Source organism: Vicia villosa, unplaced genomic scaffold (assembly GCF_029867415.1).
Source record: "Vicia villosa cultivar HV-30 ecotype Madison, WI unplaced genomic scaffold, Vvil1.0 ctg.001315F_1_1, whole genome shotgun sequence".
Taxonomy (NCBI): Eukaryota; Viridiplantae; Streptophyta; class Magnoliopsida; order Fabales; family Fabaceae; genus Vicia; species Vicia villosa.
In genome coordinates, this window is record NW_026705571.1 from 546,846 (window position 1) to 561,267 (window position 14,422).

Here is a 14,422-nt window from a genome sequence, read left to right on the forward strand (position 1 = left end):
GCTTTGTTTTAATTAGTAAAAGGTTAAATTCTTACAAAAATAGAAATATATTAATAAAATTTCACCTATTATTTTTTATTAAATTTTTTAATTTTTCATATTTAGTTAGTTTTTAAAAATAGTAATATGTTAGTTATTCTCTATATTTATATATATTTAGTTTTTTTTTTTAAATTAGCATATTTCAATTTTATCAAAAAAAATTAATCTACTTTTTATCAAAATTACATGTTCTTTTCCTTTTTTATAATTTCTTTTATTTTCTAATTGACATGTTTTTATCTTAAATTAAATAATCGACCCACATTTTCAATTTTCCATTTTTGTTTGTTAACAAAGTTTTTTAATATTTCATATTGATTTAGTTTTTTAAAAATAAGAATATCTTAGTAACTTTTCATATTTATTTATTTTTATTTTGTAAGTAACTCATTTTTATGGTATTGGCAATTTTAAATGATTGCAATGTAATGTTAACAATATTGGCAGGCAGTGGCGGATCTTGAGGAAAATTATTCAGAGTGCCAAAAAAATAAATTATACAAGAATGATTAAAAAAATTAATATATATTGTTAATAATAATACTTTAAAAATAAATATAAAATTAGTAGAATTAGGAATCGAACTTAGACCATATCCAGCAGCAGTTCTTTAACACAGTTCGCCAGCATGGAACATGGGTGTAGCATTGGAAAATTAAAAAAAAAAATTGTCAGCCTGTAAACCATTATTTTACAATGCAACGTTATATTGGATTATTTCTCTTTAAAATATATATATATATATTGTGAGACTCAATATAAAATAAAATTGAATATGAGTGAAATATTATAATAAAATATTAATATATAATATAAAACTGTAGGACTTAATATAGATTCTTTAGAGTTAAATTATTGAAGTAAAAAAATAAATGAGTTTCTTTTAGATAACGTGGTTTGATGAGTCTCACAAAAAATCCAAAAAATAGGTAACACCGTTGGAGATGTTTTTAAGATCTTATGCAAAAATATGATAAATTTTACCACTTAAAACACTCTCCCGTCCCCATGTAAATCTGCCCCTATTGGTAGGGATGATATGAACTTTAAAATTAGCTGTTGGAAATTATTATTTTTTAATAATATTTAATCAACATGGGTGTGTTTTAAAATGACAAGAAAATATCTATGTGAAGTTTGTATCATGAAGTGTGGTGGAATAAAAACATGCGACTCTTGGTAAATGTTGCAGTAGGCCAAGCATTGTAACTTTTGGAAAAAGGAACTGTTTCGCCAATGGTAGCTACCTTATGAAACAATACTAAAGTGGCCTATAAAAACCTCATTATGGATTTAGAAATTAATAACAAAAATGTACAATTGATAAGCCTATCATATTCACTAAAATTCCAGACACTCTTCGCTACATTCGAGTTTTCGTCGGTCTTATGCAAACTCGATAAAATGATGAGTTATCATGGGTATTCATGCGTTCCAACTATAAGACTTATTGAGAGTGCTTGAAATACTTACACGATCTATTATTGTACAAGCTAAAAATTGAGGCAGTATTAACAAAGTTATTAAATTTAAGGATAAATTATAGTTTTTGTCTCTTTATTTTGGTCATGAAATCAATCTCCATTTTAATTTTTAAACTATTTTGATCCCCCAATCCTATTCTTTGTGTAAAAAAAAGCTATTGTGTACTATTTTTAAATATGTGACATATTCTTATTAACTTGGCATAAAAAAACGTTAATTATTCATTGTATTGTATTTCTGACAACGTTTTCTTCTTTGAGTCGTTTTCTCCCATCGTCTTCAATTTCTTTCTCTCGATAAAAAAAGCCACGTATATTAGAAAATGACACATCAACGTTTTTTTAAGCGAAAAACAAACATATGAGACCTAAACTATTTAAAAAATAAATAAGAGGACTGATTTTGTGAAGTGGCCAAAAATATGGAGACAAAAATTATAATTTAACCTAGAACTTGTGTGAATAAATTAAGAACATTGATATATAAAGGTGAGGAAAGAATTGAACATTATCAACATAAGTAACTTGGACTAAATTACCATTTGGTAAATGGACTTTAACATGCCTGGTGCGATAAAATGACTCAAATAAATGCATAGATAAACATATATGGTCATTGACTCCAAAATCATTAAGCCAACAACTATAATTATCACTTACAATTATGTTTATACAAGAGGAAATTGTTTCACTTGGTGTGTGACCATTATGAAGAATGTTAGATGTTGTGATTCAGTTAGAACTTGAACTGATTTCATGAGGTGATGAGAGAATCAAATTTGCTTGTTCAAAGAAATATATAAATGGATCATATTTCTCTTGACTCAAATCAAAATAGGGTCTGCAGGATTTATGTCAACAATTTCATTTAGGATGTGCTTGGTTGAAGTGATTTAGAAGAGAAAGAAGTATAAGAGAGAGAAAGAGAAGAGAAGTATATAAGTCATCATGCTTGGTTAACAAAAGAAATAGAGAAGAGAGATTAAAAAATGTGGGACCCATATACTTTTTCTTTCTTCACAAAGTAGCGAAGAAATGGCCGAGAAAGAGTGCTATATTTTGTTTTCCACTAATTACCCTTGCATAAAATGTGTTCTAAGTCTAACATCATTTCTATAGTAGTATTTCGGACAAAAAATTCTTATACTATTATATATTAATATTATTATATATTGTTTGTTATTTAAGAGATATTTAAATTTAAAGTGACGAACTACAAATTTCAAATATTAATTAAAAAAATATAATTATGCAATAATTATGATAAAATTATTTGAATTAATTTAATTATTTAAAGTGTTTTAAGTTTTAATTTTATTATTTGAATTGCTTTAAAGATTCAAATCATTGAAACTTTTTTTATAAAATAATTAATTGGTCTATAAAAAATTTTAAATAATAATATTTCTCTAAAAAACCAATTTAAAAATTTAATTGATTAATAAGTTTAAATAAAATAATTAAAAAAAATTATTGAAGGCATTATTATTCTTCTAATTCAAGGGTATTATTGTCTTTTTAAAAAATATGACATTTCTCTCTCTTCTATTTCTTTTATCTTTCTCTTGTATCAAACAACCACTCAAATCTACTCTATTTCTCATCTACTTCTCTCTTCTCTTACTCTTTCTCATCTCTTTCTCTCTTTTCAATTTCTTCTTCCAACCAAACACACCCTTAAGGTCTGCGTGTTTGGAATGGACAAATTTAATCAGTTCGATTCAAACCGACTGATATGTTAGTTATTTTGTGCAATCGAATCGGGTTGGATTGAATGTCGGGTTGATTTAATTGTTTAATTTGGGTATTATAAAAAAAAATTGGTCGGGCTCGAATGGTTATTTTGGATCTGTCAAAAACCGAATCCGATCAAATTCAATTGATATTTATTATATTTACTTTTATTACTATAAGACTAGTATATTATAAAAATAAAATTCAACAATATTGTTAGATTATTATCTTTTTTATAGTTTAACGATAATGTTGTGTTATTACAGTAATATAAGAACATGCATGGAAAATTTTGAATGTTATTTAGTTTGTTTTTTTAATAAGCAATTTAAATTTAACGAGTTTTGAATCTGAGACCTTGAGAGGAACACATTCTCAAAACCCAAGCGTTTCACCGCTAGATCACACACACACATATGTTATTTAGTTTGTAATTTAAAGTGTCATAATGACCAAAATAATGTCAATAATATTAAAAATGTTATCACATAATAATAATCAATAATAAAAATAATTATTCTTTAATCATTCTAAAATTTTGTTTATCTTTATATAATTAAAAAATAATATTTGAAATCTTATTTTAAAATAGTCATTTTAATGAGTTTATTCCAATAAATATTAAACCAATAAAATCCACCGACAAAAATCGAAATTTTTCAGTCAAAATTGGGTCATTAAAATGAAACCACAATTTACATCAAATTTAAAATTTAAACCCGATACCGACCCAAATTGATCGATTGTCCACCCTATTGCGTGTCATGAAAGAATACTGCTAAATAGATTGAAAATTGAAGTAGGATTATTGACATGTGAGTGTTAGCCGGAGATTTCGATTGTTATATATGCTTTTCGAAGACTTAAGGTTCGAAGAGAAACATGGCTTTGGATGGCCATTTCCGAGAATGTTATTTGTGGCGAAGATTCCCAAAATCGAAGCTGAGTCGAGATAGGTGATCTTCGGGACTTAAATGTTTTTCTGAAACACAATAGTGCTGAAACTTGAAGTGTTTCGATGCATTCTCACAAAGGACATGTTGCCACGTATCGAATAGAATTCAGGCGAGAGGTTTTAAATTTCGAAATATTCTGTTTAAACCAACGAGGACAGATGGCATTCTAGGGATTCGAAACACTTGCATGCGGGCAACGTGGCATTTCGTTAGCGTAGGACCGTTAGGGTCGAATTAGTATAAATAAGGGTCTTAGTATCAGGATCCAGTGTGTTCATTTTGTACAAATCACTCACAAATCACTCAAGTATCAAATGTTTAGAGAAAGAGTTCGCTGAGAAATATACGTATGACACCAACACCTTAAATATGTTTGTATTTTGTTGTGAAAAACGATACCAATAACAAAGTATAATAGGGAATTAGAGAGGATAAGAAGAACACAAGAATTGGTTATAACTGCTATTCTTTCACTTTCTCTTAAAACAAGATTACAAGTTTACAAGAATAACAAATAACCTCTCTCACCCTAAATTAGGATTTGCAGCTTAGCAATGATGAGAGACTAGTATGCTATTTATAATAAAACCTAACATACTAACTAATGGGCTTTTTCAGCAAGGCCCATTACACAAGCCAACTTAATAAACAAGCTAACTTAACAAATTAGGGTTTAAACACTAAAACCTAATTTAACATGCTAACAACCCTAGCATCTTCGACATCTGCATGCTCGACCTATCTTCGACTACAGCATGCACAATTCGACACCAGCATGTGAGCAACCCTTCGACTTCATGCTTGACTCTGTCGGACTGTCGAACCAAGAAGCTACCCTTCGACAATACTAGAGTTCGATCCAATATCTCACAAATCTCCACCTTGGACCTAACTCTACAACGTCAAGGAACAAACTAACTTTCTTCATGCAACTTTATCAACTGCATACAGTGGAAAAACTTGCAACTCGGCAATGTCTTGGTGATCATATCAGCAGCATTGTCTTCAGTCGAAACCTTCAGCACTTGGACTTCTCCACGCTCGATTACTCCTCTGACGAAATGCAGCCTCACATCAATGTGCTTAGTTCGCTCATGATAGGCTGAATTCTTCGACAGGTGTATTGCACTTTGACTATCACATTTAACAGTGATACCTCGACCTTGAAGTTTCAGCTCCTTCGCAAAACCTTCAAGCCACAATGCTTCTTTCACAGCTTCAGTTAGGGCAATATACTCCGCTTCAGTGGTTGATAGAGCAACAACCTTCTGAAGTGTTGCTTTCCAACTAATTGCAGTGCCAAACATAGTGAAAACATATCCAGAAATAGATTTTCTAGAATCCATACAACCTGCATAATCAGAGTCGACATATCCTTCTATTACTGCTTTACTATCTTCACCCAAGGCTCCACCATAAATTAGGACTCTATTCAGAGACCCATTTATGTACCTTAAAATCCACTTCAATGCTTGCCAGTGAGCCTTTCCAGGATTCACCATGTACCTGCTTACAAGACTGACTGCGTAAGCTATGTCGGGTCTAGTACAGACCATAGCATACATCAAAGAACCAACTATATTAGCATATGGGATGCTATTCATATAGGCTCTTTCGACATCAGTACTGGGACACTGATCAATACTCAGCTTGAATTGAGGGTTTGTTGGAGTCACAACTGGCTTCGAATTCGACATACCAAACTTTTCAAGAATCTTCCGTAGATATGCCTCTTGAGATAAGCATAACTTCGACTTCTTTCTATCTCTTCGAATGTCAATTCCAAGAATCCTGGAAGCAGCTCCCAGATCCTTCATATCGAACTCCTTATTGAGTTCAACCTTCACCCTCATCACATCTTCAACATTGTTGCTTGCTATGAGAATATCATCCACATAAAGCAACAAAATAACAAATGAATTACCAGGTCGAAATCTGAAGTAAACGCAGTGGTCGAACTGACTTCTAATGAAACTTATGCGTGCCATGAACTTGTCGAATCTCCTATTCCACTGTCGAGGAGATTGTTTCAGCCCATACAAAGATCTCTTTAACTTGCACACATAATCTTCCTTCCCCTTTTCGACATACCCTTCAGGTTGCCTCATCAGGATCGTTTCATCTAGATCACCATACAAGAACGCAGTCTTCACATCCATCTGTTCCAGTTCAAGATCGAACTGTGCCACCATGGCAAGCAACATTCGAATGGACCTATGCTTCACAACAGGAGAAAACACATCATTGAAGTCGAAACCTTCTTTCTGAGTGAAACCCCTTGCAACTAACCTTGCCTTGTATCTTTTCGACGTCACTCCTTCAATTCCTTCCTTAACTTTGAAAATCCATTTACAGCTGACTAACCTTGCCCTGACAGGTTTCTTGATCAGTTCCCAAGTATGATTATCATGAAGAGATTTCATCTCATCATCCATGGCCTTCAGCCATTCAGTCTTATTTCGACTCCTCATAACTTCCTTATAGTCTCTAGGTTCTTCGTCTAGAACCTCACTTGCAGAGATTAAGGCATAAGCTATAAGATCTGCATATCCAAGTCTCTGAGGTGGCTTGATGACTCTTCTCGACCTATCTCTCGACAATAGGTAGTCATCGTCAGTTTCCTCAACTTCAGCATCTTCTGCTTCTTCTTCGACTTCATCTGGGATATGCAATTCAGCATCAACATGCTCCACCTCAACAGGAATCTCTACCTGTTCCAGCTCTTCGTCAGATGTTTCTGTACTTCGACCAACATCATCAGTTTTCTTAAAAGCCATTTCAACTTCATTGAAAACTACATCTCGACTGGTGATACACCTCCTGTGACCTGGCTCTAGGCACCATAGCCTATAAGCTTTGACTCCTTCAGGGTATCCCATGAACATGCATTTCAGAGCTCTAGGTTCGACCTTGTCTTGCCTAATGTGAGCATAGGCTACGCAGCCAAATACTCTCAGTTTGTCGAGATCTGGTGGATGTCCCGACCAAACTTCTTCAGGTGTCTTCATATCTAACGCTGTCGAAGGACATCTGTTTATCAGATATGTTGCTGTCGAAACAGCCTCAGCCCAGAACACCTTTGTTAACCCCGCACTAGTCAACATGCATCTGACTCTCTCCAAAATAGTTCGATTAAACCTTTCAGCCAAACCATTTTGCTGTGGAGTACCTGCAGTAGTTCTGTGCCTTGCAATACCAAAGGCAGCACAAAAACTGTCGAATGCCTCATTGCAAAATTCAAGGCCATTGTCGGTTCTCAACCTCTTGACCTTCCTGCCAGTCTGATTTTCAACCAGAGTCTTCCAACTTTTGAAATTCTCAAAAGTTTCATCCTTAGTCTTCTGGATGAATACCCATAATTTTCTGGAATAATCATCTACTATGGATAGAAAATACCTTGCTCCTGAATGTGATGGACACCTTGCAGGCCCCCAAAGATCAGCATGGATGTAATCAAGGGATCCATGTGTTCTTTGTTTGCCTTTGTTGAACTTCACTCTGCAAGATTTTCCAAGTACACAGGGTTCACAAAACTTCAGCTTTTCGATTTTGTCTCCACCAAGCAGATTTTGTTTCCCTAATTCGACCAGACCCCTTTCACTGACATGGCCCAATCTCATGTGCCAGATTTCTGTTTTCGACAAAGGTTTCGTGGATGCAACATTTGTCGAACCACTTACAACTTCAGCCTCAAGGGTATACAAGCCTTGTTTCTTCACGCCTCTCAAGACTTCCTTCGAACCCTTCATGACTCTTAGGATACTTTTCTCTCCTTGGAAAAACATATCCTTTCTTGTCGAATTCACCAAGAGAAAGCAGATTTCTCTTCAAATCAGGAACATACCTGACTTCAGTCAATAACCTTATTGACTCATCATGGAGCTTGAATCTCACAGATCCAACACCTGCAATCTTGCAAGCCTTGTTGTTTCCCAGCAATACTGATCCACCATCTTGATCACATAATTCCTCGAACAAGTCTTTGTTTGGAGTCATGTGCCAAGTGCAACCTGAATCCATAATCCACTCCTTCTTAGAGTCACTGCTTGAAACCACAAGAACATCAGATGATTCGAAATCATCTTGAACAATGGCAGCGTTGCCATTATCCTTACCTCCATGATATTTCAAGCGTTCAGGGCACACCTTTCTTGTGTGACCCTCCTTCTTACAATGGTAGCATCGAATGCCAGATGCTTCGCCACTGTAAGTCTTCGACTGGCTTTTGCCTTTCTTCTTGTCGAACTTACCATCCTTTCGTAAGAGTTTTCCTTTAACGGCCAAACCTTCGCCAACAGTCGAAGGTTTATGCTCCTTTCGTTCATTCAAGTCCTTAGAGTACAAGGCTGATTGAACTTCTTCAAACGTCAGGGACTCCCTTCCATACAAGAGAGTTTCTTTGAAGTGAGCATGTGATCGAGGCAAAGCGCACAATAGTAACAGCGCTTGATCTTCATCATCGATCTTCACATCAATATTTTCAAGATCAAGAATCAGCTTGTTGAACATATCCAACTGCTCAGCCAATACTTTGTCTTCAATCATCTTGAATGAATACAAAGCTTGCTTCAGGTAGAGTCGATTTACCAGTGATTTGGTCATATACAAACTTTCAAGTTTCACCCATAACCCTGATGCCGTCGTCTCCTTTGATACCTGCCGGAGAACCTTATCACCAAGGCTCAACAAAATTGCGCTGTGTGCTTTCTCGATCATATTCGTCTTCTCCGCTGCCGTCAATTCTGCATTCATGGCTGCCTCTCCCTTCAACGCTTCCAAACAACCCTGCTGAACCAGTAGGGCTTTCATCTTCAAGCGCCACAGACCGAAATCATTCACTCCGGTGAACTTTTCAATCTCATACTTTGTTGAAGGCATCTTCTCCACGCTCACCGCACCAATTTGTTGTGAAAAACGATACCAATAACAAAGTATAATAGGGAATTAGAGAGGATAAGAAGAACACAAGAATTGGTTATAACTGCTATTCTTTCACTTTCTCTTAAAACAAGATTACAAGTTTACAAGAATAACAAATAACCTCTCTCACCCTAAATTAGGATTTGCAGCTTAGCAATGATGAGAGACTAGTATGCTATTTATAATAAAACCTAACATACTAACTAATGGGCTTTTTCAGCAAGGCCCATTACACAAGCCAACTTAATAAACAAGCTAACTTAACAAATTAGGGTTTAAACACTAAAACCTAATTTAACATGCTAACAACCCTAGCATCTTCGACATCTGCATGCTCGACCTATCTTCGACTACAGCATGCACAATTCGACACCAGCATGTGAGCAACCCTTCGACTTCATGCTTGACTCTGTCGGACTGTCGAACCAAGAAGCTACCCTTCGACAATACTAGAGTTCGATCCAATATCTCACATATTTCTATTACAGAATCGAATTGTCTTTTAATTTCCTTTACTTCTTCGCCCAGTCTTTCTTTTTTATTTAAGTTTCTTTATTTCTTTCGTCAAGTAATTTACATTTCTGAAATTTATATTCTTTTACATTCTCGTCAAAGTTTTATTTGTTGTGTTTATAACAAGTTTGCTTTTCGTTGTGTACTTCGTTAGTTTATTTCGCAAGTTATTTATATGTTCATACCATAACCAAGTTTTCGAAGCGAAACGAAAGACCAAGAGAATATGAACCAAATTATCTTGAAAGACAACTCTTTGACTATATCCTAGGATCAATCTAGTCGATCCTACGAGACACCAAACTAACTCTAGCTTCTTGAGCCAAACATGTTACAAGAATAACAAACTTAATTTACTTGTAAAGGCATAGGCTAATTCTAATCATTCTTAGTGGTTTTATTGGCTTCAATATTGTATAATAATATTAAAAATATGACTTAAATGTACTTAATCAGTAAGTTTTTGATTTCCGTTCCTGTAATTTTTTTTTATGAATTTATATATTTCATTTTTGCGTTCGTTTTAGTCTTTAAAATCAAAATCCGCAGGAAAATCTACAGGTTCCATAGATTTTCCTGCGGATTTTGGTTTTAGGGACTAAACCGCAAATAAAAAGTAAGATATAAGGACTCAAACGAAAAATTTTATATGGACGAAAATCAAAAACTCGTTAATTTACGGGAAGTATATTTAAGTCTAAAAATATTAAATTTGTCTATAATAAATAAAAAATATTGAATTTCAAACTTTAAAAATTAAAAGATACGAAATAAAACGTCGAAGTAATGTAAAATAAAATATATATTAGGATCATTAGTTGTAATTTATAAAATTAAGATAATTCAATTGAATGCTCTCATCTTTAGGTATTTTTGAATCTTTTAACAATTGAATTAAGATTTAATTGTTAAATTTTAAATTCAATATTTCAAAATTAAAGAAAAAAATTAAAATATTCACGTGTCATGAACTTTCTAATTTTGATAGAGCAAACACCAATACATAGTAAAATTTAAAATCAAATTAAGATTTAAAATTTTAGTTAATTTCATTAACATATAGAATTTAACGATGGGTGAGTCTCAATCAAAGATCAAAATAATAACACCGCCTAATTAAGAAAATAAAAGTCTTGTTCAACCGACTTATTGGTGTTCTAGATTGTGATTTTATGGAACACAATATATTATTCTTTTGGCTTTATTTTGGTATTTAGCACAATTAATTTTCTAGCATCTCATTGTTATTGTACGCAATGATTGTGACGTGAAATTAAGGAGCCTTCGAATAATTTTGAATTTTCTTCCTTTTCCAAATATTCAATATATTTGACTGTCATCCAATTACAATTTAGTTTATTTTATTTTTGTGAATTTAGTTTTTTAATACAATTAAGTATTTTAAATGGATTTAATGGAAATGCACCGACAGTGTAAAGGAGTTTTACACTGTCAGTGAAATCCAAACAATTAAATTTTATAAAAATTTAACTTTTTCTTTAAATTAAATATAAAATATTTATTTTTAAGGATTCTAATATACTGACCGTGTAAAAAAATTTACACTGACAAGTAGGGCTGTATTTGGGAATGCGGATCCGAGAACCAGACCGGGATCCGAACCGCTGGAACTGGTCCAATGGACCGACCGAAACAGTGAACGGGACAGTAATGAATAAAAAAAATATCCGAATCCAAAATGAAGAACCGGACCAAATATCCAATGAGTAACCGAAAGTAAAAATATAAATATCTTTGGTACATCATTTCCTCACTTTTTCCCACTCCCTCTCTCTCATTCACTCTCAGACTCCTCTGGTCCTCTCCTCCCTCTCTCACTCACGTGTCTCTCTTCCTCTCCTCCTCCCATGTCTCTACCTCAGCCACCTCCGACGGCCTCCTCTTCCCCTCCTTGTCTCCGATGATAACTCCTCATCCTCACACACTAGTTATTGTTTTTACTTCTTCTTGAATCGTGATTTCGTGTATCTGTTTCAGAGAGATATCTTGGAGTATCTTCTTCGTATAACTGTAATGTATTCAATCTTTTTGTATTGTTATATTTCACATAAATTTCATGCTATTTACCATGTTTGCATGTTAGGTTTGATGGTTCGTTCTATAGTATGTTGCTGTTTTGCCCTATTTTGTTTTGCCCTAATTTGTTTTGACCTAAACTTTTTATAAATGAAATGCATGTTACAATTTTGGCCTAAGTTTTGCCTATTTCAATTTTTAAGTTTGATTAAGATTAATAAATCGTTAGGGTTTTCTTATACTGAGTTTTTTTGATTCATAAATCATAATAAAGCTCGATTAGGTTTTCTTATACTGTTCTAAATAAAGTTCGGCTTCTGTTGTTGAGTTTTGTTACAGTTTACTATTATATTATTGTTTAATTCTTTGTATATTCTTCCATGTCGTTTCAAGATTCATCATTGACTCCTCCAACAATGGTGGATGATCTTATTGATATTGAGTTGTTGCTTGGTGACATCGGGGAAGAGGAGACAACGGATGGAGGTAATTTAGAGATTGGTGAGTTGATGGATATGGAGGTTCCAGTTCCGAGTGATACAAATACTCAAACCAACCCCACTGATAATACTACTACTCAGACCCCTACTCAAAATACTACAAACACAAACACTGATGCTTCAACCCCTCAAGTTGCCGCCCAAGCTCAGAGTTCCCAGAGTCAGAGAAATGCTGATGGTAGAGCTCCTCGTCCCAAAAAATCTGCTGTTCATTCTGAAATGGTGCTGATTGTAGGTCCAGATGGCATTAAGAAGTGGAAGTGCAGATGGTGTGGAAAGCTTTACACATATGATGCAAAGTGGAAGAGTACCTCTAATGGTAAGAAACATTTAGATGCTTGTATTCAGAGAAGGTTAAGGTTGAAAGGAAATAATGAGAAAGAGTTTGCTCAGTCTAGATTAAACATAGGTGATAATACTCCTAGTTTAGCTACTTGGACATATAATCATGCTAGGGTTAGAGAAATTGCAGCACACATGATTCTAGGTCATGTATTTCCTTTTTCTGTTATGGAAGGTGTTATTTTTAATGAGTTTCTAAAAGAGATTTATCCATGGTACAAAAAGATTACTAGGCAACAGGTTAAGTTTGATTGTGAGACATTTTATGAGGCTGAGAGAATTAAAATGAAAAGGTCTATGGCTTTGATTAATAGGGTCAGTCTCACCACTGACTTGTGGTGGTCTGGTGAACAGAGGATAGGCTATATGACTGTGACTAGTTATTTCATTGATTCAAAATGGCAGCTTCATAAAAGAGTTTTATCTTTTAAGAATGTGCCACCACCACATTCTGGAGAGGTTTTGTGCAGGGAATTGATAAAGGTAATGGATGATTGGGGAATAAAGGATAAGGTAGCATCTATTTCTGTTGATAATGCCAGTGCCAATGATAATTGCATTGCTAGGTTGAAGAGGGATTATTCTGGTAGGAGAAATTTACCCTTAGGTGGTAAGTTATTTCATGTAAGGTGTTGTGCACACATCTTAAATCTGTTGGTGCAGGATGGGCTTGATATGATTAAGGTGTCTGTTGATAAGATAAGAAATGGTGTCAAATACTTGCTCAATTCTGAAACAAGATGCAAATCATTCAAAAAGATTGTTGATGAGTTGCAACTTGAAGGCAGAATGCAAGTGTTGGATACAAAGACTAGGTGGAACTCAACTTGGTTGATATTGTCTACTGCATACCATTACAGAGAAGTGTGGCCTAGATATGCTGAGGAAAATGGTGCATTTCTCAGTTTTTTGCCTGATGCAAATGATTGGGAAGATGTTCATAATATTTGCAAGTTTTTGGAGGTTTTTGCTGATGTGACATCAATTATTAGTGGCACATCTTACCCTACTGCTAATCTGTTTTTGTCTGAGCTTTACAGAGTGAAGGTTTTACTTGATAATCCTTCAAGAATCTCACATAATCCTCAGTTGCAGGCCCTTGCTAGTGAAATGAAGTTGAAATATGACAAGTATTGGTCAGAGTCCAATACATTGATTTCTATTGGTGCAGTTCTTGATCCAAGGTATGAACATCTTAGCCTATGATGTATGATTATTATCTGAGGCATGATTAAAATTCTCTGATCTTGATATGAATGATTATTATCTGATGCATGATTGGTATCCTGTTATTGATATGTATAGTAGTGAGTTGTGACTTAATTGTATCTTATTAAGTTGCCTTGCTGCTGGTTGTGGTTTAATAGTGCCTACTGCCTGCCTATGATGTAATCTTTTCTGGAATTGTATGAATTATTTATGATTACCTGAGGCATATGATGGATCCTGTAATCCTGTTCTTGATAGGCTCATTTAAGTTGCCTTGCTGGTTGTGGACTTGTGGTTTAATAGTGCCTATGATGAAATCTTTTCTTGAATTGTATGAATTATGAATTATGATTACCTGAGGCCTATGATGGATTGTTTTGTTGATATGCATATTAGTGAGTTGTGACTTAATAGTGCCTATTTTCTCATTTAAGTTGCCTTGCTAGTTGTGGTTTAATAGTGCCTATGATGACATGTTTTCTTGATCTGTATTATTAGAATTCAAGATTCTGAGGCCTATTCTGTTACCTCTTGGTGACTTTAGTTGGGTTTGTGGCCTATTCTGTTACCTCATTAGTTGTTAATGCTGCCAATGATGAACAATAATTCTGAGGTCATTAATTGTTAATGTTGCCTTTCCTAATGAATTATTCTGAGGCCATTGTTGTTACCTTATGCTTTATTT

General features: G+C 34.1%; 1 protein-coding gene across 1 annotated transcript; it reads left to right on the forward strand.

Moving 5' to 3' along the window:
- Positions 1–12,066: 12,066 nt before the first annotated feature.
- Positions 12,067–13,734, forward strand: LOC131634559 (zinc finger BED domain-containing protein RICESLEEPER 2-like). Its single transcript, XM_058905230.1, has one exon. It carries the CDS (start codon positions 12,067–12,069, stop codon positions 13,732–13,734), a length of 1,668 nt encoding a protein of 555 aa, XP_058761213.1.
- Positions 13,735–14,422: the final 688 nt, after the last annotated feature.

Coding starts and splice junctions, on each gene's coding strand:
- LOC131634559 (XM_058905230.1), top strand. CDS start 12,067: ATGTCGTTTCAAGATTCATCATTGACTCCTCCAACAATGGTGGATGAT.